Below are 14,079 nucleotides of genomic sequence, written 5' to 3'. Positions count from 1 at the left end.
TCTGGGTTTTCTACATCTTACTTAGAACGGCCTTAATTCCAAAATTCCTTCTAAAATTTCACGTTTTCTTCAAACATGTTCATCAATTTCATTTCTTCTAAGCTTTTAATTATGGAGAATCTCAAACATACACTGTATACCGAGCAGCATACTGAACCCTCCACGTACCCATCACCCGGCGTGAACAAATGATCTACCTATGTTCAATCTGTTTCATCTACATTCTTACCTGTGGGCTCTACTGTCACACTTAAGTCATTAACCCGATGGATATTTATTTTGGCATGAAGAAAAGAATACGGATTCAATTTAGCTGTTTTCTGGACGTCTCCCCAGTTGTCCCAGTAACACTTACAGAATCCTCCATATTTTCTCTACAGCTTTGGATTTCCTATACACTAAATTCCCATATATATTTGGGTCTCTTTCTGTACTTTTAATTCTGTGCCATTCACCTAACAGTTCATGTACTACGCTGTTTTATTTACTTTAGTTTAATCATATGGCCAATACATGTCAGGGCTGGCCACTCTTCTTTCTCTTCTTTTTCCTGACTGTTCTTACTTTTTGCATATTAGTATTATAATCAGCTTCTTTAATTCATATATATACACAACTGCTGCTGTATTTTATTGGGGTGACATTAAATTCATAAGTTAACTAAGAGAAAACAGACATCTTCAAGCTGGTGCACCTTCCTATCCAAATACCCTAAGCATTTCCATTTAAGTCTTATGTTGGATCCTTTCGGTGTGTCTATTTTTTGTTGTTGTTAAATTGAGGTAGAATTTCACATAAATAAAATGCAAAGATCTTAAGGGGAGTTCAGTTCAACGGACCTGGACAACTGAATAACCCTCACTAGCATTTTGAAGTTTTCTTCTTAAAGATCTTGCACATTTCTTAAAAAATGTCTTGCAGGGTATGACTTCTTCCTCTCATAAACTTTTAACAAGAATAGTTACCTGGTTTCCAAACTCACAAAATAGGAGAAATTAGAGTTTTTATTTAAAAAAAAATTTTTTATGTTTATTTATTTTTTAATTTATTTGAGCACAAGTAGGGGAGGGACAGAGAGAGAGGGAGACACAGAATCCAAAGCAGACTCCAGGCTCTGAGCTGTCAGCACGGAGCCCGATGTGGGGCCCAAACCCAAGAACCTCGAGATCATAATCTGAGCCGAAGATGGACGCCCAACCGACTGAGCCACCCAGGCACCCCTAGAGTTTTCATTTTAAAACTCTTTAATAGGAATTATTGTGACTTTACAAACAGCCCCATAATACACACACAGGTACATTTTCTTGATAACCATAAATCATATTACGGTAATTATTTACACTGTACTATTGATTGACTCATTCATTCAACAAAAACTGAGCTCAGGGGGCACCTGGGTGGCTCAGTCAGTTGAGCATCTGACTTCAGCTCAGATCATGATCTCGCAGTTCATGGGTTCAAGCCCTGTGTTGGGCTCTGTGCTGACAGCTCAGAGTCTGGAGCCTGCTTCGGATTCTGTGTCTCCCCCCGCCCCTTCTCTCTCTCTGCCCCTCCCCTGCTCGTGCTCTGTCTCTCTCTCTTTCAAAAATAAATAAACATTGGGAAAAACAAAAAACAAAAAATTGAGCTTGTGAGCTCCAAACAGTAGACTCCTCCAAACAGGAGGCTCTCACAGGAAGGTATCCAGATGGTTTCATTGTAATAGTGGGAAGAAATTTCTGTAGATACCTGGTAATTAAGAAGTCTCTAAAAGTAGAAAATTGAGGAAATGGGGGAAATGCCTTTGTGATCAAGGTCATTAAGACAGTTGGAAGTCTCTTCCTCTGGCTGAGGAAGGAGACTAAAACTACAGCTGGGTTGCTGGGTTGTTGGAAAACTGATGGGCTGGTCGCTGGTCCAGGGTTGCTTTACAAGCCCCACAGACGAGGAACAGAAAACGGAAAACAGAATGCAGATGGGGAAATGAGAAAAATGACTGGAATCTGGATAAAGCACAAATGAGGGCTTTGGGGTAAAGTTTTTCTTAAGTTTTAAATCTGTATCTATAAAAATATATTAACCCTTTTCCTGAAGAGTAAACGTGGAAGAACCATCCCTGGGGTGTATAGTCTGTACTTAACTAGAATGGTTATGGCTTAGATGAAAATTTATAAAGCCAGATTCCAGAAACATTCTAACGCAACTTTATTTCTTTAAATAAAGACATTGTTCAACTGGAAAGATAAGCTCTAATTGTATAACTCTAACATGCCAGGTTGGAACATGTGTTTTAAATATAAGAAACGGGCTCCTGGGTGGCTCAGTTGGTTAAGCATCAGACTCTTGGTTTCGGCTCAGGTCATGATCTCACAGTTCATGAGTTCAAGTCCCATGGTGGGTTCTGCACTGGCAGCATGGAGCCTGCCCAGGATTCTCTCTCTCCCTCTCTCTCTCTGCCCCTGCTCCACTCTCTCTCTCTCAAAATAAATAAACTTAAAAACCGTTTTTAACATAAGAAACAATTCTAATAGATTTCCAACTACAAGAGGAAAATTTCCTGATTTTTTTTTAAATGTCATGATATTGAGTATTTGAATATTATGAATCAGGTCTTTGTACCTAATCGTACGATCATATGGACAAGTCCAACAATGTAAAAATGCAACACTGAATGGAGAATGACATCACTCTATTTCACAACCTTTTCAAAGAGCATATTGTTTCCTTATAACTTTATTATATATATATGTGCGTGTATGTATGTATACATATGTATGTATACATGCACATATGTATGTATACACACATATGTATACATGTACATATGTATGTATGTATACACACACACGCACATATATGTATACGTATATATTTTTCTCCCTCTACGACAAGCCCAAACTTCCTATTCTCCACATTTTAGAGACAAGGTTGTAAACCCTCCTGTCCCAGAAAAAGAATGAAGTCGGCGGCCATAGTGGAGGGACATTCTAGCACTCACACAAAGTGCAGATTCCACACCGCAGCCCGGACACATGTGGCACTGAATTTTAAAGCATCTGACAAGGGGTAACGTCAAATTGGTACATATAATCCGTGGTATAAAAAAGTAAAATTACTGGAAAGAACTAGTCCCACCAGCACCTTGATTTTAGCCCAGTGAAACTAATTTTGGACTTCTGGCCTCCAAAACTAGAAGAGAATAAATGTGTGTTATTTTAAGCTACAAGAAAAAAACAAATGTTTTTTGAAGGTACTAATTCACAATTGATAGCCATACCCTGATGCCATTTTCTTTGTAATGTCTGGTATACATTTATTTGAAGGCTGAGTTTATGGTAGGCATCTATGACTAGAGAAGACAATGAAATTAGGTGAATTCAAAAATAAATACTTAATTCAAAAATCAATGGTGTGCCTGGGTGGCTCAGTCGGTGAAGCATCTGACTTCGGCTCAGGTCATGATCTTGTGGTCTGTGAGTTCGAGCCCCTCATCAGGCTCTGGGCTGACAGCTCAGAGCCTGGAGACTGCTTTGGATTCTGTGTCTCCCTCTTTCTCTGTCTCTCTCCAGTTTACCCTCTGTCTGTCTCACTCTCAAAAATAAATAAACATAACAAATTTTTTTAAATTGTTATAAAAACACTCTTATGAATGAGGCATTGTGCTAGATATTGGAGATATGAAGAACAGATTATGGTCCCTCATCCTTGACTAGTTTGTATAATAGACTAAGGTTACAGCTTTAATGAGGAGTCGATACAAAGTCATTGACATTCAAGAAAAAAGATCGCTTTAGCCTGTATGAGAAGCAAATCTTTGATTGTGGCTTTATAAATACATTACTCTAAAAAAGTAAGAAAACAGACATGTAAACACATGATAAATAAACAGCTTTCTCCAAGCAGGTAAGATACCATTAAGACTGCAGGCCATGCCCTGTGTGCAACTTGAAGGCATGTTCCCAAGAGCCAGAGTCCTGGACCTTCTCTTACACACAGAAAGAGATAGGTCAGAAAAAGCAAATTATTTTTACCTGCTTTTGGCTCTTTTCTTCTGGTATACAATTAAGAAAATCAAAGATATTGAACTGCCAGATAACAAGTGGTTTCCTCTTTTTTTTTTTTTTTTTTTGTAACCTAAATTTACTTTACCAAGTTTTATGCTTATGTTTATTTTATTTTAAATATTCGCTTGATATAGAACATGTATTCTTTGGGATGCCTGGGTGGCTCAGGTAAGCATCTGACTCTTGATTTTGGCTCAGGTCGTGATCTCACGGTTCATGAGTTTGAGCCCCGCTTGGGATTCTCTCTCTCTTCCTCTCTCTCTGCCCCTCCCCTGCTCATGCTGGCTCACGCACTCGCTCTTTACATAAATAAATAAATATTAAAAAAAAATAACATGTATGCTTTTTTATAAATTTTTCTTTTAACGTTTATTTATTTTTGAGACAGAGACAGAGCATGAACGGGGGAGGGTCAGAGAGAGGGAGACACAGAATCCGAAACAGGCTCCAGGCTCTGAGCTGTCAGCACAGAGCCCGACACGGGACTCGAACTCACGGACCGTGAGATCATGACCTGAGCCGAAGTCGGGCTCCTAACCAAATGAACCACCCAGCCGCCCCCATGTATGCTTTTTTAAAAATTAACACTTTTTAACAAGATCTACTACTCACAGGGATATGACTTGGTGAGGTTTTTTTTTTTTTTTTTTCCCTTAATGGAAAAGTAAGGCTGTAGGAAGGGTACTTATGAAATAAAAAAATGCTACTATAATGGAAAATATTTTAGGAGTGCATGTGTTTGTTCCCTTATTCACTGAGACAGCCGACAGCGATTACTTTCTACGTGCCAGATGCCGTACATATGAAACGTACCTTTGATTTATGTGCTTGATGAACAATCTTTAGTTTATCTGAAAGAAAGAAAGAAGTATTTTTACAAAGATTATTTTAAAACTTCATTTTAACAATTTGCAATGGAAAGATACAGCTACAGAACTGAGAAACTTACGTCCTTGCCTTACGACCAGTTCACTTAAAAATGTAGTGCAGTAGAAGAAAAAGCACCACTATAGGCCATTAAAGATCACTGTGTTTAACGATATCTGAAAGCCGTGGCCTTTGGCACACACAACTATATGCCGTAACCAGCAGTCACCTTGGCACACCTTCCCCTTAGAACAGGAGCCAGATGGATCATGTCACTCTGTCTTGTTCCTGGGGGGACTTGCAGAATGCTACGACGAGCAAATAATGTAAAAAAAATGATCGGACATTAACATAAGCAGTTCAAAACAATCTACCCGGCTCTCAGAATGCATACAAGTGGCAGGAGGTCAAAGGATCACCCTGGTAATCTGGCCAAGGCTGCTAATGCCCAAAGAGTACCAGTATTTGCCTCCTGGTTTTCAAATGATGCACAGGCTCACACCATCTAATCTGCTTTATTCAATCCTCCTTCACTCTTTAATCTGTTTACCTTGAAGTCAGGCCACACTGTGCTTTTCCAAGAAGTAATTTCTCCGCATTGGGCAAATTCTGACTCTGTAACAATGACCTCTTAACTATAAATAGGCTCAGCATTCAACAGGCTTAAAGTCACAAAGTTTCCAATTCTTCACTTGGTTTTATTTCACCATTTAATTAGTGTATTGTGATTACATGTATTATTATATCTGGATAAACTCTTAAGCTTAAACTAAAATTTATTTCTATCAATCATGCCGTTTGATTCCATAAGGAATTCCAATAGTAAAACAAAAGGATCTACTTTAAAAAAACAGGCCCTGATTTAACTCTGTTCTAATAACACAAAAGAATAGGGTAGCTATCCAGTTAAGAACCAGCACTCAGAGTTACCCATTATTTTAAAGTCAGCTTTCAATTATCAATTGCAATTTTTAATACAAGGTCAGCCTAATCCTAAAACTCTATGTATTGTTAAGAACTAAAACTAAATCTAAGTGAAAACTGAGTATTAGGAATGTAAATATACCAGAACTGCTAAAAATAAGCTTATAAGGTACACAAGAAAATAAACAAATTAGCTTTTGGATTACCTATTATTCCAAGTTCCCTTTTCTCTTTTTCTCACTATGGACAGATACTGGTTTATTATTAGAGACAAGTTAGAAAAGCCAGTAACAGTTTTTTAAGTAAAAGGATCCTGCTTAGGGTTCAGTTGGTTAAGCATCTGACTTCGGCTTAGGTCATGTTCTCATGGTTTGTGGGTCTGAGCCCCAGGTCAGGCTCTGTGCTTACAGCTCGGAGCCTGGGGCCTGCTTCGGATTCTTTCTCCCGCCCTCTCTCTGCCCCTCCCCCGCTTATGTGCACACATGTGTGTTCTCTATCTCTCAAAAGTAAATAAATAAACATTAAAATTAAAAAAAAAAAAGAATCCCACTTAAAGCCTGTTACAATCAATATGCAAAACTGTAGTTTGGTCTTACCAAATATTAATTATGTTCTATATATTTTGCTAATGAGCCTTTAAATTACAAATAGCTTTGTTCTAATGGGTTCTGCAAACCCATAATAAGAGGGCTATATGTTTTTTAGCAGAAGAAGAAATAACGTGAACAGAAATTTATAGATTTTTCCAACAGAAACGGGTAAGATGTGATAAGAAACAACAAGCTAGCAAAATATACTATATTAATAATAATGTCCCTTTCTTGTTAAACAATCTTTTTTCACTTGTTCTTACTTCTTTTTTTTAAAAAACCTGCATTGGGGCGCCTGGGTGGCTCAGTCGGTTGAGCGTCTGACTTTGGCTCAGGTCATGATCTTACGGCCCATGAATTCGAACCCTGCGTCGCGCTCTGTGCTGACAGCTCAGAGCCTGGAGCCTGCTTCAGATTCTATGTCTCCCTCACTCTCTGCCCCTTCCCCACTCATGCTCTGTCTCTATCTCAAAAATAAACATTAAACAATTTTTAAAAATTAAAAATTAAAAAATGTTTAAAACCTGCATTATTTTTTTAAATTTTCTTAATGTTTATTTATTTTTGAGAGAGAGACAGAGACAGATCCCAAGCAGGGGAGGGACAAAGAGAGAGGGAGACACAGAATCTGGAGCAGGCTCCAAGCTCTGAGCTGTCAGCACAGAGCCCGACGTGGGGCTCAAACTCACAAGCCACGAGATCATGACCTGAGCTGAAGTTGAATGCTTAAACGACTGAGCCACCCAAGTACCCCCCAAAATATCTGCATTATTAACAGAAACAACATCTATGGGTATTGCACCCTTAATGGAAATTCCTTGAGGAACATAACCTCATAAAAATAAAAATAAAAAACTTGTTAGGTATTTGACGTGTTCACACGAACATTGTTTAATCTCACACAGCCTCATGAAACAACAGTATTAGAAGCTCCATGCTGCACAGCCACCAATATTTATTACACACATGCACAGTGTCTAGGTGACAAGGATTTAAAAATAAGACAGCATCCGATGTGCTTTAGAACACACAGTCTGGGGGCGCCTGGGTGGCGCAGTCGGTTAAGCGTCCGACTTCAACCAGGTCACGATCTCACGGTCCGGGAGTTCGAGCCCCGCGTCGGGCTCTGGGCTGATGGCTCAGAGCCTGGAGCCTGTTTCCGATTCTGTGTCTCCCTCTCTCTCTGCCCCTCGCCCGTTCATGCTCTGTCTCTCTCTGTCCCAAAAATAAATAAACGTTGAAAAAAAAAATTTTTTTAAAAAAAAGAACACACAGTCTGGTCAGGATAAATCAATAATAGATGTAGATGACAATTAAATGGGAGAAGAGCCCATGAGAAATCTCAGACTCTCAAGTCGAGTGAGCCAGCCCTTTGCCCAAGGGCACAAAGACCGCAACCAACAGAGTGGAAGTCTGACTCTGCACCCTTTCCACTCCCCATCACCCAATGGATTCTATTCCCACAGAGTATGTAGCAATATCGAAGGACAATGACAGGTGAGAAAGTAATGTTTGGCTGTTCTTAGTGAACACAAAGCAGCAGATTGTTACAAAGCCAAACCCAGACTGAGTTACTAAGTCCCTGGAAGTCTATCAAAACCCTAGTTCTCTAGTTTCTAATTTCACAGATAAATGTATTCACTTCTTCTGCCAATTCACCTAAATAGTACACAAATCCTAGAACAAAGCAGTGTTAAAAAGGTGGAAAAATATAAAAGGCACATGATCTACCACCATGATGATTAACAGTCAGACATTCTAATGCCAGTATCTAAAAGTTATTTTTCAAAATAACTTACATGGAACACAAGTTTGAGTATGTATGCATATGCATGCACATACACACACACACACACACACACACACACACACACACACACACACACAGAGGCACGCACGCACCATGCAAAAAAGGAAACGGCATTTGTAGGTTGATTCAAGTTTAAGGTTATATTGCAAGTGATTATACTCTGAAAGCCATGAAAGCCAGAAATGAGAAGCTTCATATTTACTTAACCATGCTTTTTTATTCCTTTCTCTTATTCAATATTTAGTATGTAAATTCTTTAAGCCCAATAAATCAAAGTACTTTCCACTCAGCGCCTTCAACTTCTGCTTGACTACCCCTTATGACCTCACAATTAGTCTCTGGATATTAAAATGCATACACACGGTGAAGATTGTGATTTCAAAGTATTTTAGGTCATAAGTTGCTCTACCAAATGGGAACAGAATTAAAAGCCACTCCAAAAAAAATGATCTAAGGTAATAAAAAATTTATACTTCAAAAAATGTCTGTACCAATTAACAGAAATATTTATTAGGTGCGTCATAATTTTCAAGTGAAGTCTCAGACTCAAAGTTTGATGAGTGTCATTCTGCTGAAGGTTAATAACCATGCCATCTTTTTACCAAATAATGAAACCCAACTTCCTGCCTCATTACTACATTTTTAAACAACACTGCAACATACAAAACTGCTAGGTAATATGCACAAGTTACTGGCATTTAAATTAATGTTTAATCTCTTCTTTTAATTCCCAGTCTTTAATCACTTTTCTTTTCGGGTTACCTTACAAAGAAATTCATTTAATTTTTAATTTTTTTTTAATGTTTATTTATTTTTGAAAGACAGAGAGAACATGAGCGGAGGAGGGGCAGAGAGAGAGGGAGACACAGAATCCGAAGCAGGCTCCAGGCTCTGAGCTGTCAGCACACAGCCCAACGTGGGGCTCGAACTCACAAACCGCGAGATCACGACCTGAGCCGAAGCCGGATGCTTAACCGACTAAGCCACCCAGGCGCCCCAAGAAATTCATTTTAGACATGGTTTGCCAAATATGCTATTTATTCCTCATAAATAGGCCACTTTCATACACAATTACAGTTTAATGATACACCAGGATTCCTAGATCTCTAAATAAACTTCCATATTGGTTTTTATTTACAGATAGTAAACTAATTTTTAAAAACCAAATTCAGGGGCGCCTGGGTGGCTCAGTAGGTTAAGCGTCCGACTTCGGTTCAGGTCATGATCTCACGGTCCGTGGGTTCGAGCCCTGCGTCGGGCTCTGTGCTGACAGCTCAGAGCCTGGAGCCTGCTTCAGATTCTGTGTCTCCCTCTTTCTCTGACCCTCCCCTGTTCATGCTCTGCCTCTCTCTGTCTCAAATATAAATAAATGTTTAAAAAAAATTAAAAAAAAAATAAAAACCAAATTCAAATTGCTAGCAACGTAAAACTAATGTGAAACTACATTAATATACACTTTTAAAGAATACGAAAAATTAGTTACCGTATTTATAATTTCTGAATGGTGGTGGCAGGCTGGTCCTCAAAGGAATATCTATAAAAGAAATATTATTTTTATTATATTCAAATAGACACTCATAGTATATGCATAGTCTTTTGCTCTGTTCTCCTAGACCTCCAGACTAAGCTACTTTGAAAAGGTCAATAGAACACAAAATGAAGCTAACATGCCACCAAAATCCAAAGGTCACCTAAAATAATGGAACCACTGAGAAGATGTTGAGCCGTTATTAGCTGAACTAAGAATTCAGCAACGTTCTTAAATGCACTGGCATTTTATTCAATACAACAGCATCTATGCACATTTGAAATATATAGCATTCATGTGTGAGGTAGTATTTTCTATACAGTTGATGTTAGTTTAGCATATGACCCCTTCAGGGTCTTTGGCCAATAGTGGAAACCAATGATCTAGAACAGTCTTATTACTCTTCCCAAAATTCAGACAACCTACAATATAACTACTCTACCTCAGCAAAGAATGCAAAAAAAAAAAAAAAAAACTAACTAAATATTCTTTTTTAAAGAGTATTTCAAATACCAGTGTTAGTTTTCATTAATAACATCTGACGCTACAATACCGACAGAGGGCAATCTTATATCAAAATTACACATGCATATACCCTTTGATCTAGCAATTCCACTTGGAGAATTGATCACAGAGATACACTTTGCACACTCTGCACACGTGTTCAACATGACACATATACCAGGATACTAACTGTAGCACTGGTTGCAATAGCAAATGCTTAGGAAAATCCAAAGAAATGTCCTCCGGTGGGGGGTTTTGCAAATAAATTATAATATGCCCAAACAATGAGACATAGTTTTCAACTGTACAAAAAAACAAAAGAGGCCAAGAAAGCACTCTACTAATATAAGATATTCAAGATATGTTAAAGGTAAAGAAAGCATAAGGCTGACCATTATTTTTCAAGTAAGCCACGTTTTGAGTAAAATGGGGGAAAAATAAGAATATACGTTTGTAACAATCCTAAAATTTGTATGGAACCACAAAAGACCCCAACTAGCCAAAGTAATGTTGAAAAAGAAAACCAAAGCAGGAGGCATCACAATCCCAGACTTTAGCCTCTACTACAAAGCTGTAATCATCAAGACAGCATGGTACTGGCACAAAAACAGACACTCAGATCAATGGAATAGAATAGAGAACCCAGAAGTGGACCCACACATGGATGGCCAACTAATCTTTGACAAAGCAGGAAAGAGTATCCAATGGAAAAAAGTCTCTTTAGCAAATGGTGCTGGGAGAACTGGACAGCAACATGCAGAAGAATGAAACTGAACCACTTTCTTACACCATACACAAAAATAAACTCACAATGGATGAAAGACCTAAACGTGAGACAGGAAACCATCAAAACCCTAGAGGAGAAAACAGGCAACAACCTCTTCGACCTCAGCCACAGCAATTTCTTGCTCAACCCGTCTCCAAAGGCAAGGGAATTAAGAGCAAAAATGAACTATTGGGACCTCATCAAAATAAAAACCTTCTGCACAGCAAAGGAAACAATCAACAAAACTAAAAGGCAACCGACGTAATGGGAAAAGGTATTTGCAAATGACATATTGGATAAAGGGTTAGTATCCAAAATCTATAAAGAACTTACCAACTCAACACTCAAAAAACAAATAATCCAGTGAAGAAATGGGCAAAATAGACACTTTTCCAAAGAAGACATCCAGATGGCCAATAGACACATGAAAAAATGCTCAACATCACTCATCATCAGGAAAATACAAATCAAAACCACAATGAAATACCACCTTACACCTATCAGAATGACTAACATGAACAACTCAGGCAACAACAAATGTTGGCAAGGATGCGGAGAAAGAGGCTCTGTTTTACACTGCTGGTGGGAATGCAAACTAGTATAGCCACTGTGAAAAATCGTATGGAAATTCCTCAAAAAGTTAAAAATAGAACTACCCTATGACTCAGCAATTGCACTAGTAGGTATTTATCCAAGGGATACAGGTATGCTGTTTCGAAGGGGCACATGCACCCCAATGTTTACAGCAGCACTATCAACAATAACCAAAGTATGGAAAGAACCCAAAGGTCCATCAATGGATGAATGGATAAAGAAGATATGGTATATATATACAATGGAGTATTACTCAGCAATCGAAAAGAATGAAATCTTGCCATTTGCAACAACATGGATGGAACTAGAGGGTATTATGCTAAGCGAAGTAAGTCAGTCAGAGAAGGACAAATATCATATGACTTCACTCGTATGAGGACTTTAAGATACAAGACAGATGAACATAAGGGAAGGGAAGCAAAAATAACATGAAAACAGGGAAGGGGACAAAACATAAGAGACTCTTAAATATGGAGAACCGAGGGTTGCTGGAGGGGCTGATGGGGTAAATGGTGAAGGGGCATCAAGGAAGACACCTGTTGGGATGAGCACTGGGTGTTATACATAGGAGATGAATCACTGGAATCTACTTCTGAAAATATTATTGTACTATGTTATATGCTAACTAACTTGGATGTAAATTATAAGTGAATAAATAAATAAATACATTTTTAATCATGAAGAAAAAAGAATTAGCGTTGGATGCTATTTTCACTGTGGTTTTCTATTTTCTACTGCAATCTTTATTTTTTTATTCTGCTTACTTTGGTTTTCATTTTTCTTTTTCTAGTCTCTTAACATAGAAGCTGAAATCATTGGTTTGAGATCTCTTCTCTAATTTAGGCACTTCTAGTCCTATAAACATTCCTCTAAGTACTGTTTTACCGGCTTCCCATACATTTTGCAAAGTTGTGCATTCTTTTTTTTTCAGTTTACGATACTGCGTCTTTTGACCTCTACTTTTGCACGTAGATTATTCAGAAGTATGCTATCTGGTTTCCAAATATTTGGGAATTTTCCAGAGATACTTCTGTTATTGATTTCTCATCTAATTCCACCGTAGTCAATAAACAGCCTACGTTGTACGAGTTTAATCCTTCTACATTCATCATGACTTGTTTTATGGCTTGCAATATGGTCTCTTGGTATACGTTCTGTGTACACGAGACAGGAATGTGTATTCTGTTGTCCGGTGGAGTGTTCTACAAACGTCAATGTAGCCAATTTAGTCCAATAAGTGTTGTTCAAGTTTTCTGTATCCTTACAGATTCTCTCTGTGTTCCATCAATTATTGAGGGAGCAGTGCTGAAATTTCTCACAATAATTGCAGAATCACCTATTTTTCTTTGCAGTTCTGTAGCTTTGACCTCATACATTTTTGAAGTTCTGTCGTGTCAGGTGCATAAACATTTAGAATCCTTATGTCATCTTAATCGGTGTCTTACCATTATCAAATGAGAGTCTTTATCCCCAGCAATATTCTTAACTCTGAATTCTACTTTATCTGATATCAGTTTTCTTTTGATTAGTATCAGCATGGTATAACTTCTTTGTCCTTTTACCTTTAACTGATTTTTATCGTTATATTTAAAGAGCATGCCCTGGGACACCTGGGTGGCTCAGTCAGTTGAACGTCCGACTTCAGCTCAGGTCATGATCTCACGGCTTGTGGGTTTGAGCCCCGCATCAGGCTGTGTGTTGACAGCTCAGCGCCTGGAGCCTGCTTCGGATTCTGTGTCTCCCTCTCTCTCTCTCTCTCTCTGCCCCTCTCCCACTCTCTCTCTCTAAAAAGTAAATAAAAACAGTAAAAAAAAAAAAAATAAATAAAGTGCATGCCTTATTGGTAACACATAATTTAGGACTGCTTGTTATGTCTGTCTTTTAATTAGGGAGTTCAGACCATTTACATTTAATGTGATTACTGATATGATTGGATTGAAATCTACCACTTTGCTATTTGGGTTTGGTTTTGTCCATCCGTTATTTCCTCTTCTACCTTCTTTTGACAAATGGCTCTCTGACAATTTTTATGATTCCACTTTAACCCTTCTGTTCGCCTATTATCTATAACTCAGGTAATGTGTGTGTGTGCCCGAACATGTGGTTGCTCTAAGATTTGCAGTAAACAGCTTTAACTTATCAGTCTACCTCCAAGCGACACTGTAACACTTTATAGAGAGTGAAAGAATCTTAACGCTTCCAGGGGCACCTGGGTGGTTCAGCCTGTTGAGCAACTGACTTTGGCCCAGGTTATGAAGTCACGGTTCATGAGTTCAAGCCCCGTATCTGGCTCTGTGCTGACAGCGCAGAACCTACTTTGGATTCTGTTTCTCTCTCTCTCTGCCCCTCCCCAGCTTGTGTGCACGCTCTCTCTCTCTCAAAAATAAACAAACATTAAAAAAAAAAGAGGACCACCCAGGTGGCTCAGTTGCTTAAGCATCCAACTTCCGCTC

General features: G+C 38.4%; 1 protein-coding gene across 9 annotated transcripts in view; it reads right to left on the bottom strand.

The window, feature by feature from the left end:
* Positions 1–14,079, bottom strand: part of CC1H2orf76 (chromosome C1 C2orf76 homolog) — a 76,912-nt gene that overhangs the window by 16,506 nt on the left and 46,327 nt on the right. For 8 of the 9 annotated variants that reach the window (XR_015255167.1, XM_086718431.1, XM_025912564.2 and 5 more), the window contains 2 exons: positions 9,718–9,768; positions 4,857–4,894 (listed from right to left, as the gene is read on the bottom strand). Coding sequence is in view for 8 of the 9 variants with exons in the window: in XM_086718431.1 (XP_086574557.1) it covers positions 4,857–4,894; positions 9,718–9,768 (89 nt within the window). In the remaining variant the exon portion in view is untranslated. The remainder of the gene's footprint in view (positions 1–4,856; positions 4,895–9,717; positions 9,769–14,079) is intronic. The other variant, XM_025912565.2, reaches the window with a different exon arrangement.

The sequence above is a fragment of the Puma concolor genome, chromosome C1 (assembly GCF_028749965.1).
Source record: "Puma concolor isolate L17-30 chromosome C1, mPumCon1.1.hap2, whole genome shotgun sequence".
Classification (NCBI taxonomy): domain Eukaryota; kingdom Metazoa; phylum Chordata; class Mammalia; order Carnivora; family Felidae; genus Puma; species Puma concolor.
This window is presented reverse-complemented; position numbering and strand designations above follow the sequence as displayed.